The following is a 27,356-nucleotide window of genomic DNA, read 5'->3' as shown; positions in this document are numbered from 1 at the left end:
AAGTGACAAAGCAAGACCCCACATCTAGGACTTCAGTTGTGGTCTGCCATGTGGGAATTCTAGTGCCTTAACCACTATGCCACCTGCTGGCCCGAAGTACAATCATTTCAATAAGTTTTCTTAGGAATAAGAGTTTAAACATGCTTACTTAATGCTAAAGTTTTATGTATATATCACCATATTAATGTTTTTATTATTCTTCATTGAGTTTGTCTCTTTTTATTCTATTTCATTGTTCTATATTGTATATGTATTGTTGCACAAAACATATTGTATATGTATTGTGACTGCAGCATATATGATACCAGCATAAATGCAGTCATTAGAAAGTTTTAATTTTCTAAGTCTGCGTTAACCAAAAAAGAAACTGCAAAGTAATTGTACCCATTCTTGTATGGAGAAGTACAATAAATGATCAAAGAATACTGACTCAAAAACATTATGCAGCTAGATTGACCCTGAAGAGCCAAGATCATATCCATAATGCAGGAAGTAGGAAAAAGAAAGTGGAAAAAACGTCTTTAAATTTTTTTTAAAATTTTTATTTTTTATTATTATTATTTATACATTTAATCGCCATGCATCATTTGGATTGTAAAGAGACTTTACCCAGCATGATATACACCTAAGTCCAGCCTAGTTGAGAATATTATACATATCATGCTTTTTTCTTTTTAATTGCCAGAGCATGTGAGCTTAGAGAGAAACAGAGAGAAGCCCCCAATAGGAAGTAGCCATGTAATCCTTTTCCCTCCATTCCTTCTTCCTGTCAAGATTTTGGGCATATGGGCACATATGTCTGGTGTGGTTTTCAATCTGTCAGGGCCAGACTTGAACCATGGAAGCCATGTGGGATTGGCTGCCCAAGCACAACACTTAACCACTGCACTAAAGGACTGGCCTGATGCTGACTTTGATAGAAAGATTTTATTTAGCTTTAATCGTGTACAAAGAATATTATACTTATCACACAAATCTGCACATGACTTAAAGAGTAACTAATAATATAAGACAAAAATATCGTTCAACAGAGATATAAGAAGCAAGAGTAAAATCATAGGAGTCCAAGTGATCAGGGATTTGGTGAGAAAAAGAAAATTATTTTAACAGAAAATATGTTTAAGGGGAGACTACTGTTTCTTAGAAAATGATTTAGTACTCATTCACTCAATCCAGTGATACAGTTTCTGCCTTCGAAAGGCTTAGAGCCTATGAGGGGAGTGGTGATACCAATACCTACGTACACAGTTAAACATAATGGCATGATGCACAAGGACTGATGGAATAAAAGGTAAACTAAAACTAAATTATCTGGGGGCAGAACTGTAAAGGACATTTTGAGAGAGAAGGTGACATCTGACGCTTAGCCTTGAAATAAACTATGAGTCAGAGAAAAGCAAGGTGGGAAGATGAGGAAGCTTGTGTGGAAACACATGCCAAGGGAAGGACAGCAGAGCCACAGAAAAGCTGGCATGGCTTGGGCAGTGGGCAGAGGATACCCAGGTCCAGGGATAAAAGCCTTCCAAAGGCATATGGTGCCAAATTGGGAGGGTTCCTTGGTTCTCAGTGCCATGCTCAAGAGTGTGGGCTTAATATTGAAAGAAAAGGGCTTAAACGTGAAAATAGGCACTACCAAAAAGAAAAATGCAGAGTGTTACAGAATATCTCCCACTTAACAGAAGATAACCTAGCAGTGGAGGAAAGAACTGCTTTGGGAATGCAGTTCTGGATGTCAGGGGTCTTTGGACTAGTAGGGATTCCTGGAATTAGCCACTATTTTTACCTGACTTTATAGGCAAGAACCTAGGGCATAAATAATAGGTAAATTACTTGCCTAGATTTACACATTGTTATGAAAGAGGGGAGAGTATGGCACAGCTATGCAGGTGGGGGTTAGCACTCACTGTGGGCAGAGATCACTAGAGCACAGGGAGACTTAAAAAAATAGGGGACCAGCAGATGGCTTAATGGTTACGTCACCAGATTCCCACATGGCTGACTGCTGTTTGAGTCTCTGACCCAGTGGCCTGAAAATCATGCCAAGCGCACCTGTGTATGCATGACCAAGACCCCAGAAGGGGAATGGAGAAGGCACTGTGGGCATGGTTGTCTTCCCCACCTCCCGCTGGGGGTGATTTCTCACTTTCCTTTTCATATATCTGTCTCTCTCACTCTCCCCAACAAGCGCATGTGCCCTAAGGCAAAAACCTCTTTAAAAAAAATTAGAAACCTTAACTCTTCTAGTCAAAGATGTAAGAATTAAGATAGAAAAATGAAAGAAGCATGATAAAAGACAGTAAGCTTATGAGCAATAATATAAATACATATTTATCTACATGACAAGGTTGGTATCTTCTTGGAAAGTGTATATCACATTTGTGTAAAACAAAGTATTTAAAATGTGAGCTGACCCCATAGGCCAACCACAATTTGAATCCTGGCTCCAGTGGCTTGGCTTGAAAAGCATACCAGCTGCAAGTGCAAGAATGCCTCAAATCATGACAAGGTGGTGAAATGGAAAAGGGACTGCAGCATGACTATGAGAGACTGGGAGTACTTTCTCCTTTTCTGACTCTCTCTCTCTCTCTCTTTGGTGAGCACATGCACTCTCTGGCTATTAAAAAAAAGAAATTTAAAATGCACTCTATAAGGGGGCTTTGGTATGGTAGTCTAGTGCCGTGCAGAGAGAGCTGGATCCCACATGGCCAACTGAGGTTTAAACTTTGGCTCCGGAGGCTTAAGAAACATGCCAGGCATGTATGTACGTGCCTGGGAATCTTCACCAGATGGAGAAATGGGGGACAGAAGATTTCACATGGTGAGGTCCCATGGAGGGTGGTTCTCATACTCTCATGCACAAACATGAACCCTCTGAAGAAAAAAAAATGTATTATATAAAGGGATTTATTAATTCATAGTATGGACAATTGCTATACTTGATAATGACTTTCTGATTTTTGTAATTAAATTATCTTTCAAAAGGGACACAGCTATACTGTAAACCAAGTTGAAAAAAAAGCTACCCTCATCGAGTAATACTGCCCAGATTAATGTGAGCTTATCACAAACTACTCTGGGTATTAAAAATATAAAATAATGTGGATCTCTGCCAACTCAGGACAGTCTTACTGATCCCTTAAGCCCATCCTAGGTTACACACCACTGGGAGAGTCTAAGAAAAATTCTCTGGGTTGTTCCAGAACAAGCTTTGTCTATGTGTCTCTGCTAAGTGGGTCACTGAGCCTGTTTAAGTGAATAGACTGTATTTCTAACAAGATAAATCCTCTTAAGAAAGGAGAAATATGAGTCTTATCCTTTACTAATGAGTGTACCAAAGTTTTAACTGACGGAACTTCTAAAAAGAGTGTGATGTTTGGTAAGGAAGATCTGAGCAACAGGGTGGTGGTGGTGGTGGTGGTGGTAGCGGTGATGATGGTGGGTAGGTAGTTCAATTCCAATCATAGTGCCATTTTTCTAAGACTTTATTTGGAATAAGTTTTACTGCATATTCAAAGGAGGAAAATATGCTTTCTGAATTCCAACCTTCCTCTGTAGAGGATGAGTTTTGTTAGACTGCAGTTTCTTCAAGAATGAGCTAAAGGTCCCCCTGAAACACAATCAGATCATGACTATTGAAAGGACATTCTCCTGGGTCAGCAGGTGCAGTGGAGGTTAAGGTGGCTGGATACCACATTGCCAACTCCATGGTTCAAGTCCCAGGTCCAGCAGCTTGAAAATCACTCTGGGTGCATGTGCGTGCATGTCCAAAATCCCAAGAGGAGAATGAAGGAGAAGAATTTCAGATGGCCCTTTTGCTTTAATTGATTTTGGATGGGGAATATAAGGTCTGAGGGAGAGTTTGAAAGCAGGTGTTGGGAAAAAAAAAATCACTGTACAGGAGAAAGAAGAAAGTGAAATTCTGGTGACATTGTGTTAGAAAGAAATTAAAAGGATATATGGGAGAAAAAAAGGAGAAAAGAGCCACTGCCATGCCCAGAGGTTGAAGAATACTGGTGCAACAAGCACCCACTGCGAGGGGACCTGAGAGAGCTTTTCAAGAACAGGGATCTCTGCTATTAAATCATAGTGCTGAATGAATATTTAAATCCTGGATTTTCTCTGTCTATCAATATGTCCAGTAGAATCTGCTACACACACAGAGGCTCTTTCAGTTGGGCTTTTCTTTGTTGAAATTAAGGAAAGAGGATAAACTTAATTTCTGAATCCACACAGTAAAGAATAAAGACAATATGAAAGATAATGATAAAAGTCCACAAATGGCTGAAAAGAGCAAACAAAACAAAAAATAGGAACTTAAGCACAAGGACAAATATTCTTGAAAAGTTAGAGAAATCTTGGGTTAGGCCTAAGACTTTCTAACTGATATTGCATAGATGCTTGATCAACTTTTATTTAAATTTTAAGAGCTAAGTGCTTTCAGATGACATTTCGGTTATATCGTGTTATATGATCTTATTTTTTTAATACTTTAAAATAAAACAAATAGAACAAAACAAAACAAAAATATCCTTTTGTATCTTCAAACTCTTGTGCATAGAAATAATTAGCTTTTTGTTTGTTTTTGAAATCTGCTTTATTTTTGATCTTTTTTAGAATGCTTTTTTCATGGCAATGATTAATGCTTATCTCTCTAGAAGTTATGAACTTGCAGCTAAACATGTTTTAGAACTGAGGACTACACAAAATAACAGCATGACAATTTTTTTAAACTTTTTTTTTTTTTTTTTGGAGAGATTTTCGCTATAGGGCGCGTGCGCTCGCCAGACAGACAGAGAGAGACATAGAGACAGAAAGCGAGAAATCACCCCCCAGGGGGGATGGTCATGCCGCAATCCCTTCTCCTCCATTCTCCTCTCGGGATCTTGGGCACGCACGCACACGCGCCCGGCGTGAGTTCTAAGCCACCGGGTCCGGGACACGAACCGCGGTCGACTACGTGGGAGTCCAGCGACATAGCCATTACGCTAACTGCTGGTTCCCAGCATGACAATTTTTTTAGAGAGGGATTTTTGTTATGGGGCACATGCACTTGTCAGAGAGACAGAGACAGAGAGACAGAAAGTGAGAAATTACCCCTCAGGGAGGATGGCTATGCTGCAATCCCTTCTCCTCCATTCTCCTCTCAGGATTTTGAGCATGCATGCACATGCACCCGGCATGAGTTTCAAGCCACCAGGTCCAGGACTTGAACCACAATTGATTACATGAGAGTGCAGCAACGTAACTACTATACCATATGCTGGTCCCCAGGATGACAACTTTTTCAAGGACTAAACTGAACTCTGACAAACTACAAAGTGAACCCATTTACCCCAACTGAGCAGTGTTCACTTTTCAATGACATAGGCAGGCCCATAGCTGCTTAACTAGAATCTTAGGCCAAGGCTCCTGTCTCCACTTGCCCCTTCAATCGATCAGGAGGCTTATTAACTGATATATATATATTTTAATTTTTGCTATAGGGCACATACACTTGCTGGAGATAGAGACAGAGAAGAAGAGAGACAGAGAAGAAGGGAGACAGAGAGAAGGCAAGTGAGAAAGCACTCCCTCCCGAGAGGATGGCCACACTGCAATCCCTTTACTTCAATTCTTTCAGAATTTTGGGCACACACACATTAAGCCTTCAGTGTTTTTCAAGCCACCAGGTCCAAGGCTCAAGCTGTGAAGTTGGTTGTGTGGGATCAGGCCCTTAACCTCCATCATCGGCTGGCCCATTAACTGATTTTTGATTGGGAATTTGGTCATGATCTCTGGGGAAAAAACAATGATATATTTTTTTCACAATCACTAAAATATATGACTGCAAGGCTGCTTTTGGTTATAACTTTAATAGAATAAACCAGAGGAGTTTTGATGAAAAGAACTTGAAATTAAGTTGTGAATTCTTACCGTCTCCAATTTGCTCTCTTTACATTTAACAGATTATTTTCCATACACCTCAGTTTTCTCATTGTGATTTGAGAAAAGTAACCAATCTCAGTCTGTGAGGACTATTCACATACTCTTATCCTTCAAAAGGGGGACCTGCAGATAGTGTAATGGTAATGTTGCTGGACTCCCATGTAGCAGACCAGAGTTCTCATTTCAAGTACCAGATCTGGCGGTTTAAAACTCATGCTGGGCGTGTGTGTGCCCAAAATTCTGATAGGAGAATGGAGAAGGGATTGTGGTGTGGGGAGCGATTTCTCATTTTCTGTCTCTGGTAAATACATGTGCCCTATAGCAAAAATCTCTCTCTTTCTCTTAAAAAAAAAAGAAAAGAAAAAAAGGAACATATCTCTAGACTTTTTCTTCAAAAAGGAAATGTTTATATAGGGTTCTGGTTTTCTCCTACATGATATCTCTGAGGAGAGTCCTGTTTCCTGTCTGTTTCCTTGAACTAAAGTTTCCTTAAGCCAATATTCCCTCTCTTACTCAACAGCTGTTTTCATCAAAGAAACAGACATTTTATCTCTTAAAGACAGACTAAAAAATAAAATCAGTGAGATCTTGATGCTATGCAGTAGATTAGGCTCACTCCCATTAAGTGTCTCACCAATTCTGACTGACTGGTACTTTTTAACTTCCCAATCTCCACCGCCCACCAGCCCTGTCTACCCCAGTGTCTGGTACGCAATGGTTTATGGAACATGTGGGAGTTCCATAAACACAGGTTGAGGCATGGATCACTTGCCTCTGGGACCCAAAAGGAAAGTGTGGGTGTCATTTTTCTCATTTTTTCATGTTGTCAGAAATGACTCCTGAGGTTCTTGGGGCCAGGTGGTGGCACAGTGGGTGGTGGCACTGGACCCGCATGAGAAAGACCCTGGGTTTGTACTCGGGGACCTCCCTGAGTACAGCAGTCACACACATATGTACTCATGACCTAGGCTGGCTGGGACTGGGGTAATCACAGAGTGAAGAACCTGTTGGGGCTTCCTGTCACTATGTCTCTCTCTTTCTCTGTGTGTGTGTGTGTCTCTCTCTCATATGAGAGAAATAAATGCATAAGCTTTAAAAAGAGAAAATAAATGATTCAGAGATTCTGAAATTACATTTCTGTGAGAGTCTCATGAAAGATGATGTCCTGGAACACTGTGGAAACAGGAGACCCTTGATGTAAGGTGTCTTAGAAGGTTTGCATTTCTTTATCTGTAAAATGAGCACACTGAATTTGATACTCTAAGGTTTCTTTTAGAATCACAATTTATGGATTCTTTGATTCCCATTGTGCTCACTGCCAAGTGAGTTATTTTCTTATCTAGGTTCTTCAACGGCACAACTACCAAGCACTTTTTGTAGTTTGAGCTATGACAAAAACAGGAAATCCCCAGACTCACAAGTGTATCTATGGGACCAGCAGATGGCAAAATGGTTATGTTGCTGGACTCCCATGTAGTTAACCATGGTTGGAATCCTGGACCTAGTGGCTTAAAACTCATGCTGGGTACATGTGTGCATGCCCCAAATCCCAAGAGGAGAATGGAGGAGAAGGGATTGCACTGTGGCCATACCCTCTGGTAATTTCTTGCTTTCTCTGTCTCTCTGGTGAGCACACACGCCCTATAGCAAAAATCTCTCTCTCTAAAAAAAAAGTGTATCTATAGGATTAAAAATTAGGAGGAAAAATATCAATGCAACTTTGTTTTTTTGTTTGTTTGTTTGGTTTTTGTTTTTCAAGATGCTCTATCATTGATTTATATGACAACAAAAACCTGAAGTGGTTCGTTAATTTCCAGATTCGGCATAAGTCAAGCTTAAAGAATCCATGACTTTTCTTAAAAAACAAAAGAAAGTATGTAATTCTCCCTATTTACTCAATAATCAAATTATAATATTTTTTAAGTAAAGTTTTCATCTACTCATATTCCTTAAAAGCAAACTAGAGGACCAGCAAATGGTGTGGTGGTTACTGGCGCTGGACTCCCACGTGGGTGACCACAGTTTGAGTCCTGGACCTGGCGGCTTACTTTCTCACTTTCTCTCTCTTGATTTGTCCCTCTCTGGCCAAATTAAAATAAATAATTACGTTAAGTAAAGTTAAATAACATAATTCTTTTTTTTAAAAAAAAAAAAGCAGACTAGAAAAATGTTGCCACTTTGGGGATAGGCCTATAATGCAGTGATTAAGCACAGGACAGTGGAGCCAGATCCCATATGGACAGCCATGGCTCCAATTCCAGGCTTGGTGCCTGCATGTTCCACATCCTGCTGGGATGGACAAAGGAAGGAAAAAGGATTGCGGTATGACCGCACCCCACTGAGAGGGTTCTCTCAGTCTCTCACACTGGTGAGTATATACATCCTCTGGCAATCGAAAATAAGAAAGAACCTAATTTTAAAAAAGAAATGTTGCCACTTCAGATGAAATTCACAGCATTTCACATTTTATAACTTTCATTTAAAGTCCTAAGCTATACCATAGATCTATTATCTGCAGCATTTAAACATATGTCATGTGTCACTCAATTCAGCAACGAGTAGCATGTATAACGTGGCATGTTCAGATTATAACTGTAGAGTACAGATCAGGAGTTTATAAATACTCTAGTTCAGCGTAGGGGCAGAATTCCAGTCAGGGGATTAATGTATATTTTGTGCACACCCTCAACATATTATTTTATTTGATAGTGTTTATTAATCTCAAACTTTCACATTTAAAAGAAAGAAAATGGAGCCAGCCAGGTAACAGTAACAGTATGGGGGTCCTATTGAGAGTGTGTGTCTCTGTCTCTCTCTCTTGTTTGCTCTACCTGTCTCTTTTGCTCACGGAAGAAACAAACTTTTTTAAAAAAATTGAAAGGCACAGAGGGAGTTCTATGGTGTGAGAAGTGTTTAGAACAAGACCATGGGATAGGTGGTCTGGATCTCAACCCTGTGCTGTTCTGACTTTTAGGTTCTGAATAGAGAGCAAGAGGAAGTCAATATATGATGGGGCCCGGATCAGGGCACTATTAGGAGAGAAAAATACAGGTTTGGGGGCCAGCAGGTGGTGTGATGGTTAAGCCACTGGACTCCCACATGGCTGACCACAATTGGAGTCCCAGACCCAGCAGCTTGAAAATCACACTGGGCATGTATGTGTATGTGCCCAAAATCCTGAGAGAAAGGATTGGTGTGGCCAACCCCTTTGGAAGATATTTTTTTCCTCTTCTTCTCTCTGTCTCTCTCTGGTGAGAGAAAGTACCCTATGGCAAAACCAAACAAACAAACAAAAAGAAATACCAGTTTTACTGTGCCAGAGAACACACTAAGCTTTAAGAGTGGTGGTGGGGGACCAGCAGTTAACGTAATGGCTATGTCGCTGGACTCCCATGTAGTCGACCATAGTCTGAGTCCTAGACCTGGCAGCTTAAACTCACACCAGGCGCGTATATGTGTGTGTGTGCCCAAGATCCCGAGAGGAGAATGGAGGAGAAGAGATTGCGGTGTGGCCATTCCCTGGGGGGTGATTTCTTGCTTTCTGTCTCTCTCTCTCTGTCTCTCTCACAAGCGCATGCATCCTATAGCAAAAACTTCTCCAAAAAAAAAAAAAAAAGAAAAGAAAAGAAAAAGAAAAAAAAAAAAGAGTGGTGGTGGCTGGGTACAGGTGTGAGAGTGGGATTGAATGGCATGGGACAACAATGGGGTCTGCCAGGTGTAGCTGCTTCCTACTTCCTAGATATGAAACGTGTAAGAGTTTAGGAATAACTCTGATCTTTTTGGATCTTTTCCACTTCCTTTAAGTAAGTAGTTCTTGATCAGGGGATGGGAAAAATATCTGATGCGCCTAGGAAAAATGTTTATAATTCAGTTTATACTTAATAAATCAAATCTCTAGGCCTGTGTCTGTGGGTTCTGAAAAAGGTTCTTCAGTAATTCAGATATGCACAGTTTGAAAACTAATGCTCCAGGCTGACAAATGAATATTCCCCCAATAATGCAGGGGCTTGACAATCCTTTCAAAAGAGACTGGATACCCTTCCTTTCTTAATTGGGCCCTGGGAAGGACCTTCAACTTAAAACCCTTTTCTACTTAACTGTTTTGCTGGAGCACAAATTACAAAGAGTGAACAACCCCTCCACCTCCCAAAACAAAACAAAAACAAACAAAAACAAACAAACAAACAAAAAACATGATAAGGAGGTTTTTAGCCTACCTAGGAACTTTCCTGTAGAGAAAACCTTCATTGAGGGTTTCTGTTGCAGATGACATGATGTCAGCACTGCCATTAGCTACAATAACAGGGAAGCTTAAATCCTGATGCCAGAGAAGTATAAACACCCAAACTTATACATTCTACTCTCCTAGTAGAGCATGAGACATGAAAATGGATTACTATACATTAATGATTTCATGATCATTGAGTCCTTGCACAGTGTTTGCATTCAACAGAGATTCAACAAGATAGGTCAGATTTTTATTGAACAGATGTTATCTTTCTCATGTATACCTTCTACTACCCTTGGGCACATATTTTGATACTTGATATCTAAAAGGACTATTTCTTTAAATTCTTTCTTGTCCACAAAAATTAGCTACTCTAAACCTCTATTCAATGGTAATTATTAAGAAGACTTTAGTCTTTTTATCATTTTCCTGATCTGTCTCTTCCATGACAGAGAGAGACAGAAACTCCGAGCAGGGTCCTCATGCCACCATTCATCTTCAGTTCTAGAGGTGTGTGGATCCTGGGCACACATGTGCACCCACCATACCTCAAGAAGGTTCTGGGACGTAAACTTAGGACCTTTTTCGTGTAGGTGCAGCTATACCACTCCCTGGCATAGCTTTTCTTTCTTAAGTATCAGGGTGGAAAAGAAGTTTATGAGAACTGAGGGAGCATCTTTAGTAAATGGAATGTAATGATGAAAGCACACACTGTCATTGGGTTCTTTGTTTTTTCTGAACTCCCAGGATGTTGACGGTGTATCTGACAATCAGTTGTTTATCATAAATGGATGAATTCTGCTTAGGATAGAAATTCTAAAAATTAAAATCATGACTAAAAAAGACTGACCACTGGGGCCAGCAGTTAGCATAATGGCTATGTCGCTGGACTCCCACGTAGTCGACCACGGTTCGCGTCCCGGACCCAGTGGCTTAAAACTCATGCCGGGCACATGTGCGTGCGTGCCCAAGATCCCAAGAGGAGAATGGAGGAGAAGGTTTTGCGGCGTGGCCATCCCTCCGGGGGGTGATTTCTCACTTTCTGTCTCTCTGTCTCTCTCTGTCTGTCTGGAGGGTGCAGGCCCCCTATAGGAAAAACCCCTCAGGGAAAAAAAAAAAAAAAAAAAGAAAAAAAAAAGACTGACCATTTTGTAATAATTTTTCACATTTATGACACCTAAAAGCGACTATCCAATTCATCTCCTTTTGTAAACCTTTACTCCTAAATCCTTAGTCTTCTGGTTATAAAGAAAAGATGGCAGTATTAGGATTAAAGATTGTAGGTAAAGATTCTTTCTGAAGCTATTTTTCCCAGATTATTGGAAAAATATTCAGTATGGCCATATTTCCCACCCCCCAGAGAGAGAGAGAGACAGAGACTTAGGGAGGGAAAGTGAGAAATCATCCTTCTCCTCTCCTCCAAGAGGATGACCACACTGCAATCCCTTCTTTTCATTCTCCTCTCTGGATCCTGGGCATGCACATACACACACCTGGTATGATTATCAAGCTACTAGGTAGGAGACTTGAACCACAGTAGGATATGCAGGAATCCAGGGCCTTAACCACCAGGCCCCCTGGTGACCCTGGCCATTTCTTATATAACAGATAACACATTGGCCATTTTCCTCCTAAACTTTTTTTTTTTTTTTTGAGAGCTTTTTTTTTTTTCCCCTATAGGGTGCATGTGCTCAGAAAGGCAGAGAGAGAGGAAGTGAGAAATTAAACCCCAGGGAGGATGACCATGCCTTAATCCCTTCTCCACTCTCCTCTCAGGATTTTAATAGTCTTATTAAGTTTATTTTCCTTTTAGAAAACAAAAACAGAAATAAAAACTATCAATATTTTGAGTAAGAGATGCCGTAAGTGTCATTAAATCAGAATGTTGTGTTGACTTTCAAAGGTTTTTGCAGTCTAAACTCTCAATATTTAAGTGGACTAATTTCAAGTATGAATTTATTTGTAATATTATATACATGCTATTTTAAAAGTAAGTGCAAACCAATTATCTTCCTATTCCAGGTTTTTGTTCAAAGAAAAGCTTAAGGGTTGAATTTCTAAAAGCCAGGCTTTGGACAGGCAAAATTAAGCAAACATATTACACACAGTAAAGGGTACAAGTAAGTTTAGTAAAAGCAGACAATTAAGTGTATAATATTGTGCAATTTTCTGAGGCCTCATGTGACAAGGCTTAATGTTTAATGATTCACTTTGAGAAAATATATGGATATCTATTGTGAAGAATAATTTTTGTGTCATCCTTTTTTCTGAGAAAATTAAAATTAATGGGTTTTTCAGTAAGTACCTTACAAGAATTTATACTAGGAGATGGTCTGATTAGCAGCTTTGGATACTTTCTAACCATGAAGACTTGCAAAAGTGTTACCATCACATCTACAATCCATTAGAAGAAAAAGTATTAATTATGAAAAGCAAAACCTTTAATACCGAAGAATAACCTCAATATTGTATCATTTCCTTTTTAAAATTTAAAACAATAAGTATTTATTCACCTCTTGGTTTGGTGGTCTAGGGGCCAGGGACCACATTTGGTGAGGGTCTTCTTGCAGATGGGAGCTCTACAGAATCCCAAGGTAGCACAGGCCATCACATGGCAACAAGATGTCAAGGACTTCAACAATATATGTTTCTGCAGTTATGTGTTGGGTTGTAGGAAAAGTCATGACACATTTTTGCATAGAAAATGATGACCCAATATTATCTTATTGGAGCTTAACACATCTGGTGAAATTGATGTTTGTCTTCCCATTTCAGAGATGAAGAAACAGGTTCTGAGAATGTTTTTTTTTTTTTTTAAAGAATTACTTATTTAGGCTTCTCTGAATGCCTACACAGCAGACCGTGGTTCAAGTCCTGGACTCAGTGGCTTAGAACTCTCTCTGGGACGTGTGCATATAAGCCCAAGATCCTGGGAGGAGAATGGAGGAAAGGGGGTTGTGTCATGGCCATCCCCCCGGGGGTAATTTCTCACTTTCCCTCTCACTGTCTCTGTCTGTTTCTCTCTCTCCGGTGAGTGCACACACTCTAACACAAAAACCTCCTCAAAAAGGAATTACTTCTTTAATTTTATTTATTATTATTATTATTATTATTATTATTAAACTTGATGAGGGAGAAAGAGAGAGAGGAAGAAAGCCAAACCATGGTCGGCCATGTGGGAGTTCAGGGCCTTAATGACCACACCACCTGCCAGCCTTCAGGTTCTGAGAGATCAAGTGACCTGACCTAGGTTACATATTTAGTAAGATAGGGGATCAGAACTTGAACCCAGTTGTGAAGTAGATACCTACTATGTGAAGTTCTTGAGCTAAAGTCCTTTTGAGAGAAGAGATTCAAACTCTCAGCTTTGAGGCACCCTTTGCGTTGGCCTCTGAGCACAGCCTGCCCTGGAAGTGGCTGCTTAAGGAAATTATAGGACCAGATAGGCAGGGGTGTGGCTGGCAGAGTGTTTGTGACACATTCCTTCTCACACGTTGTCTTCCATCTTGCCTGATTCCACCTTGTAGCTCTTAAGCACCTACCATACGCAAAACTCTGTGCTGGGTGTTATGGGGAACACCATGGTGTATGAGACACCATTCCTGTTGACACAGAGTAACCAACAAGCCCATTCACAACCTAAGTCACATGAACACAATCCCAGAAAGCACACTCTTCCCACAGTACATGTTTAGGGAGGTCCTAACCAAGTTCTCCACATCCCTTGAAGGACCCACTGAAATGTTACCAAATGCACCATCTGCAGAGTTCCAGAAGGACAGAATTCTAACAGAGAACATAATACTTGAGGGGCATGGCTAATCTCAGAGTGTCCCACACTGTGGCTATGATAGGAGGATCTCAATATGGAACCCAAACCAGATGCCATCCTCACAGTCTCCTTGCCATGCTGTTCACCCCTCAGGAAGCCAGAAAGCATCTAGGTGTCTTTACTCTGGGTTTCCATTTAAAACCTACACACAGCAACAAAAAAGAATAAAGCAGTTTTACTTCAGAAATGCTACAAATCCATTTCATTATAAAATAACATAGTTTTAAATAACTTTTTTAAAAAATTGTAGACTTGAAAGAAAAAAAGTGACTTGCCTTTGGAACACAGCTTTGAATTGAAAATGAGCACTGATGCAAACCTACATGCTGGTGAACCTGCCATGTGAGTCCTGACCAGAGTTCCCTATTCCTCTGGGCTGTGAGCAGTGCTCATCACACTTGTCCTCTGACTAAATGACAAGGAACTGCCTGTTTCCTCCAAGCAGATGGCTCCTTGCTTTACACAACAGATGACTGTAAAGTAGGTAGGACATTTTACAAACGAGTTGATTAAACATACCAACTTGTTTGTTTAAAGGAGCTGAATGAACAACCTGGGACTTCTGGAGTCTGAGCTCTACTTTCTTCCATGTGCAGGATGAGATTCTCATTTGAATCCAAAATAACTATAGGTGTGGTACTAGTTAGGCCCACTTCTCTCTCTTTCTGTTGCTTTCTTTACCTGAACTAGGCCCACTGCTCTGGACTCAACTGTTCAGAAGTGGCTCTCGGTTTGCCAGAGACCTAGATTTTTAATGCCTAGTCTCTTGAATAACTCACGCTGGCACTCTGCTGCACAGGCTTCTTTAAAGGAATATAAGATGTTAGTTTTTGAAGTTTTTATATAAATACCGTTTTAAAACTTATTGGTATTCTTAAGATCCATCGCTGTCATCAGAGGGTTCATTCATTCCTTTATTCCAGAGGTATTTATTGAGTTGGATAATACACAACTAGGAAAGCTCTCTCTCCTCAGCCTAGACCAGAAACCGTCTGATATTTGGCTACCCTCTCAAGGCTTAGAAGAGCTCCGGGCACATAGAAGAATCCTAATACATGTTTCAATGAATGAATGGCTCACCAAGACAAACTATATTTTTATTCTTCTTTCACCAGGAGTTCATATTGTGATGAAAATCAGTATAAAGACCTTTCCTTTTGACAATCTCTACCTCCCAAATAATTCCTTCTTGGAGCTATACTCAAATAAACCTACAGGATTGAAACAAATTCATAGCAGATCAGTTAATTAATGACCAGATGTTGACTGGACACCTACTTTGTGTAATTCCCCCCTTTTAGATAATTGGATCATTCAGGAAAGTAAAAGATATAGTCCCTGATTTCAAAGAGTTTTTACACAATCACAGTTAACATTATAATGCAGTACTGAGGCCAAGGACAGGGAGGACATAAAGGAGAACTAATAGCTGTCAGAGGAAGATGACTGGGGGATTGTAGAAGACAGAGGACTAGAACTGAGCCTTAGAGACCTGGTTGAGAATGGAAGAAAGGGTATAACAGGAATAGAAGTGTGTCTGTGTGTGTGTTTCAGGATGGCAATGAACAGAATCTGGAGAAGGCAGAACATACAAGAGACGCCAAGAGTTCATTTTGTTCAGTGCAATTTGAGTCAACTGAATCAATATTTATTGAAAGCATACTATATTCTAGGCATAGTGATAGGTTCTAGATATACAATGGTTAACAAGACTGATATAGTCCCTGGATCACTGGCCAGTGAGAGATACAGACAAGTAAACAGACACTTACAATACCGTGTGATAGTGCTACAATAGAGAAAAGTCCAGGTGTTAGGAAAAGGACACAGAATGGACTCAATCCACATATGGGAGCATAGGAAAACCCGGAATAGGGGATGTCAAGCTCACACCTGAAGCCGAGGTAGGAGTCATGTGAAACTGAGCAGATGGTGTACACAACACTTACCCCAGAAAAGCATATCCAGTACCTCCCCTAGAAAAGCAAGTGTGAAGAGTCATGAGTATCAGAATTTGGCTATGTGTGTTGGGACACAAGGGGAAGGAGTGTTGAGTACAGAAACAGAGGACAGAATTGCATCTCTCTTGTACTTCACATCAAGGAGTTTGGACTTTATCCTAAGAGCAGGGGTAACCCTGAGGAACTTAAAGCAAGAAAATTAAACAAACAGATTTGCCTTTAAAGGTAGATATCTGCAGTGTGAGCGGGTCCTGAGAGAAGAAATGAAATAAAAGAAAAAGGGCAATATGGTGCTAGGTTTTCAAAGGTTTATCCCTGACACAGTACAAGAATATTCATGAAATAAATGACTATTTCATATATTTATATATATATATATATGTATACATATATTTTATATGTATACATATATATATATACATGTATATATATATACATGTATATATATATAAAAATATGAAATGATCAACCAAGCAATCATTCAATGCAGGACTGAAATGAGAATTGAGGTAGAAGATAAAGTTGCTGTCAGAATTCAAAGGTAAGTAAGAGTGGACTGGAATACTACATGTCCTCAAGTCCTGAGTTTTATCAGACATATGATAACAACAGTTGACAATAGAGTGTGGTGAAATACAGTAGAAACAACTTCAACACTGAGATCAAAAGACACAGGTCTAGGGAGCCAGCAGTTAGTGTAATGGCTATGCCGCTGGACTCCCACATAGTCGACCGCAGTTCGCGTCCTGGACTCAGTGGCTTTAGACTCACGCCGGGCGCGTGTGCATGCATGCCCAAGATCCCGAGAGGAGAATGGAGGAGAAGGGATTGTGGCGTGACCATCCCCCCTGGGGGATGATTTCTCACTTTCTGTCTCTCTGTCTCTCTCTGTCTGTCTGGTGAGCGCACGTGCCCTATAGCGAAAACCTCTCTGAAAAGAAAAAAAAAAAAAAAAAAGACACAGGTCTAAGTGCTGGTTTTGTCATTTAATAATTTGAGGTACACCTCAATTTCTCTGATCCTTGGGCTTCATATCTATTAGATCTGTTCTCCGTGTGCTACTGCATAGTAGCAAACAATGGGAACGGTAGTCACAATCTGTGGATGTTTCAGGTGGTACAGAGGCACCGTGGCAAGACTGGCAGGCCAGTTGTGTTTCTAAATCATCTACTATAAAAAGAAGTTAGTGCAATCTGCATAACAGGAGATTCTAACTAAACCAAGTTTAAAAAGACTAGAAACTCAACAGCCAGTACTGTTCAAACTTTTGGCATGTAATTCTCTAAGTTGTGCACTGGAGACCCTCAACTGAGAGGTTGGAGATGGGGGGGAAATGCTCATCTCCTCCTGTTATCCTCAAGGAAAGCCTCTAGGGCAGAAATAGGCAGAAACAAATGGCACAGCCAGGGCCACAGGAGCTACAAGGGGGTAGGGAGAACACACACAGGCAGTCAGGGCCACAGTCTAGAATGAGCTGCTCCCCCAAGTCCAATGCTCTCTACATGACTGTCAAATTAGTTCAGTAAACTCAAGACCTTAGGAAGGAGAATATCTGTAAGAGTCAAGCTAAGAGCTCTTCTCACAATCTTGTGGCTGTAACTTACAGCCCAATGCCAGGTGACCTTATAGAAAAAGAAAAGGTAAAACAGGAATCGTGGCTGTAAGAGAGAGAAGTCCTCGTGGGATATGGTTAGTTGGAAAGGAGGAGAGGCCTTCATGAAAAGTGGGGATGGTGTGGGGATGGTGTGGGGTCACTGTGAGTAGAGAAAGGCAGGATAAATTGTAATGTACATGAATTCAGATGGGTTTAACCAAAGAATAAAGGATTAGAGGCAAAAGCAGGAAGTGAACATTCCCTGAGAGAATGTTCTGGAAGGACTGGTGAACAGCTCATCAGAAAGAGCTTGATGACATACAGTTTCAGGAAACCTCCTGGATAGCTCCAGGAGACCAAAGAACACAGGTAGATAGCGACTATGCTTTGTTAGACAGGTAAATGTCCCTGCTCTCCGCATAACTCATTTCTCCCTCTTCTTCTCCTCAACATGCACACATACTTAACTCTCCTCAGGCACATTTGAGGCTGAGTCTTGCTTTTTTCTGAGGAAGAGTTTCACGCTATTGTGGCCACACTGAACCAAGAAGAAATTCATTAGTGCAACAGTTTCCTTAAAAAATGTAATTTTGGGGACCAGCAGATGGCATAATGGTTGCGCCGCTGGACTCCCATGTAGTTGACCACAGTTCGAGTTCCAGATCCAGATTGAGTGGCTTAAAAAAACTCACACCAGGCACTTGTGCATGCATGCCCCAAATCCCAAGAGAATGGAGGAGAAGGGACTGTGGCATGGCCATCCCCCCACTCCCTGGGGGATGATTTCTCACTGCCTGTCTGTCTCTCACTGTCTCTCCAGTGAGTGCACATGCCCTATAGCAAAAAATCTCTCTTTAAAAAAAATAGACTGTGATTTACGTTTGTGGTCTTGAGTCTCAAAATTCTAAATCATCTTCTAGCTATTTCCTACAACAGTATAAAGAGTCAGCTGTTAAAAGAGTCAATATAATTCTTATGAAATAAAATTTGAATTATTTTTTCATTTTCTATCATCACAGAGTTAGCCCTCAGGAGTTGGGTCTAATTTATCCTCTATAAGAAGGCTCTAGTAAATCAGTCAACCACAATAAAAAGGGTATGTCCAGATTTTCCTGGAAATTCCCTATGCAAATAATATTGAAACTTGAATTGACTACATAATTCACACTCTGCAGTGATCACTTAGCTCAGTTAGGGTTCACTGTGGCAGGAATCTCACACGATCAGCACATCTGTAATATCTACATAGAAACATCTGAGGCAGACATCAGTCTTTATCAAGACTGAAACCCATGTGTCTCCTGTCCTTTAATACATTTCACCATCTCCATTGTTTAATTGAGCCCTTTACTACAAATGTTTTTAGGCTCTGATGCAAGACAGGAATTTGAAGCATGCATTGGAGTATTTAATGGTGTTAATTTCTGGTGCACACAAACATCAACTTCACTGGACAATCCAATAATCTTGCAAAATAAAGAAAATAAACCAGAGAATGAAATGCAGCACAGAATTTTTTCAGGACTGCAAGCAAAGCAGTTTTTCCATCCTGCAGATGCCCACAAGTAATAAAGTAACTGCCCCTTTACAGACCCTTCAAAATGTTACAATCAGTAAATAAAATAAAGGAAGGTAGGGTGCTTTCAGAATGAAAACTTGTTCTAATTTTTACATTCAGATGTGTTTATTTGGTTAGTTAAAGCTCTGGAATGTATCACACGGTTAGTTTAAAATTAACATCTAATTGTAACAAATGAAGTATAGTCCTTGTTTTGACTGGAAAGCATAAATTGAAACAGTTCTTACCTGGAAATATGGATGGTCTCTTTTTCGGGCGCCTCAGGTGAATCGGTTCCAAGTTCTTAATGTTTCTTTGAAGTCTTCCTCTAATGTCATTTGCTATGAGTAGTTCAGGTGGCAGGCTACTCCGTCTCGATGATTTATAATCATTTTGGGAAGTATTTAGTTTGTTCTTCGTTCTGGAATATAAATTGCTGTCATCAACTGCCATGGTAGGAGATACATTAGAGACTTTGGACAAAAATCCAAAAAGCCAACCCCAGCAGTAGCCAGCACCTCCGCCCCAGACTCCGAGGTTCTCATGCTTTACCCTACACTTGTTTGGGAAGCTTAGCAAGTTGATAGGCGTGGACTTGAACAGGTGTAGAATTACTAAGTAGCCCCTCCCTTCAACAGTTAATAGCACAGGGGAGGAGAGATGTAAAAAAAAAAAAAAAAATCGTTAGGTGCAGAAGCCTGGGGAATTTAAACAGATGTGACACATAGCCCATGCTCTTGTGGCCGGTAATAAAAGTGGGGTAATGGCTGCTGTATGGAATTTGTTTTACTGGTGCAATGCCATAAAGCAAACACAGCTCACTATTAGAGAATGAGTGCCTGTGCATATGGCAAGTCTAATTTTTCTTAGTATTTCCCAAACTATTAGAGATTTGAAAGAGTTTGGGGAAATGTTATTTAGGTGCCCTCACACTTCTGTGTTTCAAACTATGTGCATGTAAAGAACAAACATCTTTCTTATCTGGCCGGTAGCCAGCTGCAAGTTGGCTGGAAGAGGGAGATGAGAGACTGCTGGTGATGACCAGGAAGGAACCGGTGTGGGTGTGTGGAGCAAGTGCCGGGAACCCAGGATTTCGCCTGACCCACCCCTTCCATCCTGTGCTCCACCTGGCAGATGGCTTCTCCAGAAGTTCACACCACGGGGCTATGGAGTCAGAGGTTTAGAAAACAAGCTTTTGCCACAAAAGTGATGATTGCCTCCTTTCAACAAATAAAAGTGGATGTGGCTAGCCTTATAGGGCTTCTGCACAGCTTTCAACTAAAATGGTCAATTGGTTCGGTAGTCTAAGAAAAACCTATGTTTTCCCACTAAAGATTCCGGCTTGACCTGTTACATATATTTTTTTTTCTTTCTCTTCCGGATATTGCATTTTTCTGTCCTTTGTTCCTTTTCCCCTTGCTCTATGTGGAAATGTTTGGCGGCCTTTTCTTTAGCTGACTGTACAGAAATCCTAACTTCATAGTTATCCTCCCAGTCATGTCCCGGAGCTGTGTTCATCGGGAATCTCATTCTCTCTCTTAAACACACACACACACACACACAACTATCTCTTGTATACTGTCTGGTTGCAGTGTGAGTCAGAAGATAAATAAGCTGATATCTTCCTTTTTTTCTTTAGGGTGTGGGATCAGGAGATGCCATGTTATATACATAACATTTTAAAGGATTTAGGGGGTGTTTCAGAAATCAGCTGTGTATTGGCCCAGCAGGTGGTGTGTAGGTCAAGGTGGCTGGATCCCACACAGCCAACTTCATGGTTCAAGTCCCAGACTTTGGTGGCTTGAAAATCACACTGGGCAGGAGAATGGTGTGTGCCCAAAATCCTGAGAGGAGAATAAAGGAGAAGGGACTGTGCCAGTGTTCATCCCCCTGAGGGATGATTTCTTATATTCCCTTTCTCTCTGCTTCTGTCTCTCTCTACTGAGTGCACTTGCCCTATAGAACAGAACAAAACAAAACAAAACAAACAGGAATCGGATGCTTGCTTTGGTTCCTGGAGGTTCAGTGGCTTTTCTTATTATTAAAATTTAGGATTGGATCTGTATGAATCGACAACACACTCCTACAACAGAAGTTTTATTTTCTATTCTCCCTTTCAGGAACAGGTTTGCAAACGACACCAGATTTTCTCAAGAGAAAAGCATTTCTTTTTAAAAGAGTTGCCATTATAATCCAGCAATTAAAACTATAATTAAAACCCAGCAATCATATTTATGTATTAAAGTTTAAGTTATTTTGTATAGGGCGCGTGTGCTCACCAGACCAACAGAGAGAGACTGAAAGCAAAAAATCACTCCCCAGGGGGGATGGCCATGCCGCAATCCCTTCTCCTCCATTCTCCTCTCGGGATCTTGGGCACTCATGCACACACGCAAGCACACACGGGACTCGAACCACGGTCGACTGCATGGGAGCTCAGTGACATAGTCATTACGCTAACTTCTGGTCCCCAAAATCGTTTTTAAAAGCCCATGAGACTGCTTGAATCTTCCTTACATTAATGAAAATACATTGGCAAATATATCAAAAGGTAAACATTTTAAAACATTTTAAAAATTTGATATAAAGATTTACTGAGAGCAAGAAGTACATTTTCAAAACCAAATATCAAGGCAGAGTCCATGGACATAAAAAACTGGACGCTCACGGCAGAAACATGACAATAGGCAAGCAGAGGTGGGAGCTATGTAATGACTGTTCCTTTCCCAATTCATAGTATCATGGGGCTGAAGAACATGTATGAGATGAAATACACATCTATAGGGAAAGGCGTTTTCTCACTCACAGTGTCTACCCGGTACATCTGTACTGTGTGCACATATAACTTTGCCTTTGTTTTTAGGAGGCTGGTGGAAGCATACAGTGGAGTACACATGCATCAGGAATGTATTATAATGACAGTTGTCATTTATGGCATGCTTAATACCAGCGAGGTTCTGGGCCAAGCCCTTGGCATGCATTTATCTCATGATTCCTCCTAATCACCCCAGTTTACAGATGAGCCCACTGAGACACTGAGTCAAACATTTAGAAGTTGGGAGAGAGGAGATATGAACACAGGTTTTTCTTTGACCCCAATGTTCATGTCTAAGCCTGTGCTTTGCACTACACCATCAGACTGCAATGTTACATGTGGATGGTGTCTAAAAAGGAATTGAAAATCTTTCTCTATTTTCCAAAACAATTCTTGGTTTTCAGCAGATTGTCTCTGCATCAATTGTAGGAGGGAGAAGTGATCTGGCTCACCTAGGTAGGCTTGTCCTATGTAACCAAGCTGTCAGCCTGCCTTTGAGGTAAAAAAGTGAGAAAAGGCAGAATTCAGATTTTGCCAGAATATATCAGAATGTAATTGGTTTTTATAAAAAAGAACTCATGTTGGCTTTTCCTACTAAAATCTATTGTAGGTAAGAGATTTATATTATAATTAGAAAAAAAATTAAAAAAAAATAAGACAAAAGAACCCTTCTTTACTTTGTAGGTACCGTAAGTTCCCTGATCTTTAGAAGTTAAATGACCCAAAAAGGGCTAGAAGGGTTTCTGATATGCCCAATTTAGTTCCTCTCTTGCCATTTATTTCCTCCTCACAGGGACCATAAACAGATAGGAATCAAGCTTGTTTAATGTACTTCCTTAAAGAAAAAGTAAGAACAACTTGATTTTGCTATTATTAATGTTTTAGGGCAATGCAAACACAGAACAATTTTTATTTATCAAAAGCAGTATTAACTCAGTAAACATTTTAACAGTAAAGTAAAATAAACTTTCAAAATATCTAAATTGGCTGCAATATAAATGACAACCAACCACAGAAAGTTTAGCTTGGTTTTGTTACAAATGAAAATATTCTTGATTGCAATGGTAAGTCTACCCCTCCCTCTTAAAGTCAAGGTCAAAAGTGAAATTCCATTTTTCCCCCCCAGGCCATCAAAAGAAAAATAATATTGGGCTTTGGGCCAAGAGGAACTTAGAGCATAATTAAGTGATTTAAAATATATAATTGGACATTTTATATTTTAATAATCATGTTTTAAAGGTCTTCATTCTTCTATAAATCTAATTTGTTGACTTCTTTTTAATTATTCTAATTTATTTTCTTTTGGAACTGTATATTTTATGTCTATATACATATATATTTAATATTGTTTATTATTATTATTAATTTGCTATATAGCACACATGCACACACCAGAGACAGACAGACAGAGAGAGAAAGCCAAAAAGGGCTAGAAGGGTTTCTGATATGCCCAATTTAGTTCCTCTCTTGCCATTTATTTCCTCCTCACAGGGACCATAAACAGATAGGAATCAAGCTTGTTTAATGTACTTCCTTAAAGAAAAAGTAAGAACAACTTGATTTTGCTATTATTAATGTTTTAGGGCAATGCAAACACAGAACAATTTTTATTTATCAAAAGCAGTATTAACTCAGTAAACATTTTAACAGTAAAGTAAAATAAACTTTCAAAATATCTAAATTGGCTGCAATATAAATGACAACCAACCACAGAAAGTTTAGCTTGGTTTTGTTACAAATGAAAATATTCTTGATTGCAATGGTAAGTCTACCCCTCCCTCTTAAAGTCAAGGTCAAAAGTGAAATTCCATTTTTCCCCCCCAGGCCATCAAAAGAAAAATAATATTGGGCTTTGGGCCAAGAGGAACTTAGAGCATAATTAAGTGATTTAAAATATATAATTGGACATTTTATATTTTAATAATCATGTTTTAAAGGTCTTCATTCTTCTATAAATCTAATTTGTTGACTTCTTTTTAATTATTCTAATTTATTTTCTTTTGGAACTGTATATTTTATGTCTATATACATATATATTTAATATTGTTTATTATTATTATTAATTTGCTATATAGCACACATGCACACACCAGAGACAGACAGACAGAGAGAGAAAGGGAAAGTGAGAAAGCAAGCCACCAGGTACGAAACTTGAACCACATGGGGAGTCCAGCACCTTAACCATCACCTCACCCGCTGGCCCTGGAATTATATATTTGATACTGAATGATGTTACAACTCCATAGACATTTTATTCTTCCTGGTAGTAAGCATTATATTCTTTCTCTAAGAATGTTCGAATAGTCCATAGAAAAACATTTCCACTTTGTAATTATGTGAATTTTGTGTAGTCTGTGCTAGCATTACTGAATCATCTGCTTTTTGTGAGAAAGCTGCAATTGTACTGAGAACAATACAACTTTACAACTGTAACCAATTTTTCTCATCACTTCTCAGGTATGATTTACCATGAAGATTTTAGATGTGTTAGGATTCAGTAAATTAGCTTTTAAGTCTCAGTCTTACCTAATTATACTGAATACCCTTCAAATATTTCTTATTTTTGAATTCTTCATAGAGTTTTTAAACAGAGAGGGTCTATTATCCAATGGGTTTGCCATCAGGAAAAACAAACAAACAAACAAAAAATCCAGTAGCACAGAATGTCAGAATGATGGTAATCACCAAGTCAGGGAGACTGATTTATCTCTCCAAAGGTCACCAGCCACCTCTTGTCAACATATCTTTGCTTGTTTGGGGTAACAAGGCCTGCAGTATATAAAAAGGCCTCTGGTGTGATTATAATTGGGAAAGCTTTTTCTTAGATCCTAAAAATACAGCAAAGGTGTTCAATATTCATCAGTATTCACCCATTGGATTTTAACAGCAATGAACATGAATAATCAACATTTCTCTTTTAAAATTCCCTGTTTCCTTGGTTTCCATGGCACTATTATCCATCTCTTCCTTTGTCTTAGGTCCCTTTGCTCAACTTCTTAAGGGGATCCTTAAAATTTTATTTTCCTCTCTGTGGCAAGCCCATTTATTGAGTGTCTACTATGTGTCTGGCATCAGGCTAAATCCAAGGTTTCTAATCCTGACAGTCTTTTCATCCAGGAAGGAAGCAGACCAACTGCAAACAGGCCAGTGCAATACAGAGTAACTGCTCTGTGCAGAGAACACCCAAATGCTACTTGGTCACCTCTTTCTGAGGCAGAGGAGAATAGAAAGAGAAGGATTCTTGGAGGAGAAAGAAGGAGTTCACAGGGCAGATGAGGGAACTCTCTGTAAAGCTGTGAAGGTGCGATAGCACCAGATGTCTCCAGAATGTATAGGAGACAAGTACAGGAATCCCATATCTACGATGGGGCTCTACATCATGCAAAACAATACAGTATGGATGTTGGAAAAAAACAAGACTGGGCAATCCCAAAGAAGAGAGGATTGAAGAAAAAGCAATCAGTGGCATTATCACATATTTTAAAAATATTACTATAAATTAGGTATTTGGAACATACCTACTTTTAAAAACAGGCTCCAACTTTTTAAAATTAGTTGCTAATTCCTAACAATACGTAAAAAGATAATTTAAAAAATTTGGCTCTATTAAGTAATCCTCAACCCTCTTTATTTGTCCCAGATACTATGATACATGGATTTGCTGAAACAGACTATTAACAAGTTTTAATGCCATGCAGACTGTACCTTTTTTTCTTTTTTTTAAAGCTTCCAAACCAGTTCTTACTGACTTGAAATCCAACTTCATTTACATTTGCATTCTTCCTTCTTCAATTCTGCAAGTCTCAGCAAAACACTAGTAACTGAATGGCCCTTTCTCAAGGTAAAGCTTAAGGGCACACTTTTTTGGACTTGTGTGTATCTTTCTGGTGAGAAGGGACAACATAAACAAATCTCCCTCTCTGTTCTACCCTTGACACATCCACATCATCTAAGAAAGAAGGTCTGATATTTTAAAAGTTTTGTTTAAAAAACTGAAATTTGCAACGATCAGCAGATGGTGTAATAGTTAAGCCGCTGAACTCCCATGTAGTAGACCGCGATTTGAGTTCCTGATCCAGAGGCTTAAAAAACACTGGCAAGAATGCATGGGTGTCCAAAATCCTGAAAGGAGAATGGAGAAGAGATTGTGCTGTGGCCTTTCCCCTCTGGGGTGTGAGTATGTGTAGGGGGAGGGTGATTTCTCACTTTGTGTTTCTTTGTCTCTCTGGCGAGGGCATGTACCCTATAGTAAAAATATCCCTTAAAAATAAAAACAAATAAACCAAAAAAATACTGACATTTGCATTCATAGAAAAACTGAATCTTTTGACATTTTTATGTCTAAATACTACACGGTGTAACCTCAGAAATGCAGTTCCCAAAACAGGCTTGAGAGTGACTACTACTGTAAGTTAGATGATCGGAGTATTAGAGGCTCTACCATCATCTGTTAGTCTCACCCATGATTTCTTTCTCCTGTGTGAAATTCCTGACTTCAAAGTCCCATCTCAACTTCTCCATAGCATTCGCTATCTCTATATTCAACTGCATACCAACCATTTCTCAGTGGAAATTGACCATGTACAAAACTGGTCCCTTCTAACCTGCAGCTTCTGAATTTCTGAGTTTCTTACCTTACTAAAATGGTATCACCATTAATCCAGTGACCAAAGCCAGAAACCCTGGAATTGTTTTGTCTTGATCATGCCATAATTACCCCTTAAACATCTTTAATTTGTGCCCTCTCCTCCACTTCTGCTGTCACTACCTAGTTAGTTACTCAACAGGTCTGTCATTTCTAGGCTTACCGCCTCAAGCATTCCACCTTGGATATGGCATATTGGCCCGTTAGCTAACTACCTCTAGGTAACCCATTTCCCTCTTAAAAATGCTGTTATGAATTGAAGAGGACACTTCTGATGTGCTGGCCAGTCCTTATATTATAAGGCTAACATAAGCATCATGCACTAGTCCAGCACAATTACTTTAATTTTTATAGCAGCCATATTTTTCTGTTATGAGTTGACCAATCAAAGCTTTCAAACTTCAACAACTGCTTTGCTATAAGGGAGGCCTTGTCAATCCCAGACCTGAGCAACTGACTTTCTAAAATGTATTAGACATATCAGGGTCTTTGAAAAGTGTATGGAAAATGTGTATTATGAAAAACCTATGCACAGATTTCAAAGTTATTTTTTTATACAAAAATAAACTTGTATTTTATACCATTTCTCCATAATTTTGAAGTACTCTCCTATAATGTATCAATTTTATAAACTGATATTTCTGATAACGACACTCAATGAAGTAAGAACAAAAGGAAACTTCTTCAACCTACTGTTGGACATGTACAAAAAGCCTGCAGATCATACTTAATCATAAAAGACCGAATGCTTTTCTTTTTTTTTTTTTTTGAGAGTTTTTTTTTTTTTTTTTTTTTTTT

At 39.5% G+C, this 27,356-nt stretch overlaps 1 protein-coding gene across 4 annotated transcripts in view; it reads right to left on the bottom strand.

Annotated features, from left to right (window-relative positions):
- The window catches only part of FRY (FRY microtubule binding protein), a 505,649-nt gene that overhangs the window by 359,798 nt on the left and 118,495 nt on the right, over positions 1 to 27,356 (bottom strand). For 3 of the 4 annotated variants that reach the window (XM_027775680.1, XM_027775682.1, XM_027775681.1), the window contains exon 1: positions 19,347 to 19,580. In XM_027775680.1, the coding sequence (XP_027631481.1) occupies positions 19,347 to 19,551 (205 nt within the window). In that variant the 5' untranslated portion in view covers positions 19,552 to 19,580. Of the gene's footprint in view, positions 1 to 19,346; positions 19,581 to 27,356 lie in introns of those variants that run through there. The other variant, XM_027775685.1, reaches the window with a different exon arrangement.

The sequence above is a fragment of the Tupaia chinensis genome, unplaced genomic scaffold (assembly GCF_000334495.1).
Source record: "Tupaia chinensis unplaced genomic scaffold, TupChi_1.0 Scaffold000597_1, whole genome shotgun sequence".
NCBI lineage: Eukaryota > Metazoa > Chordata > Mammalia > Scandentia > Tupaiidae > Tupaia > Tupaia belangeri.
Note: the sequence above shows the minus strand (reverse complement) of the source record. Positions and strands in the feature narration are given on the sequence as shown.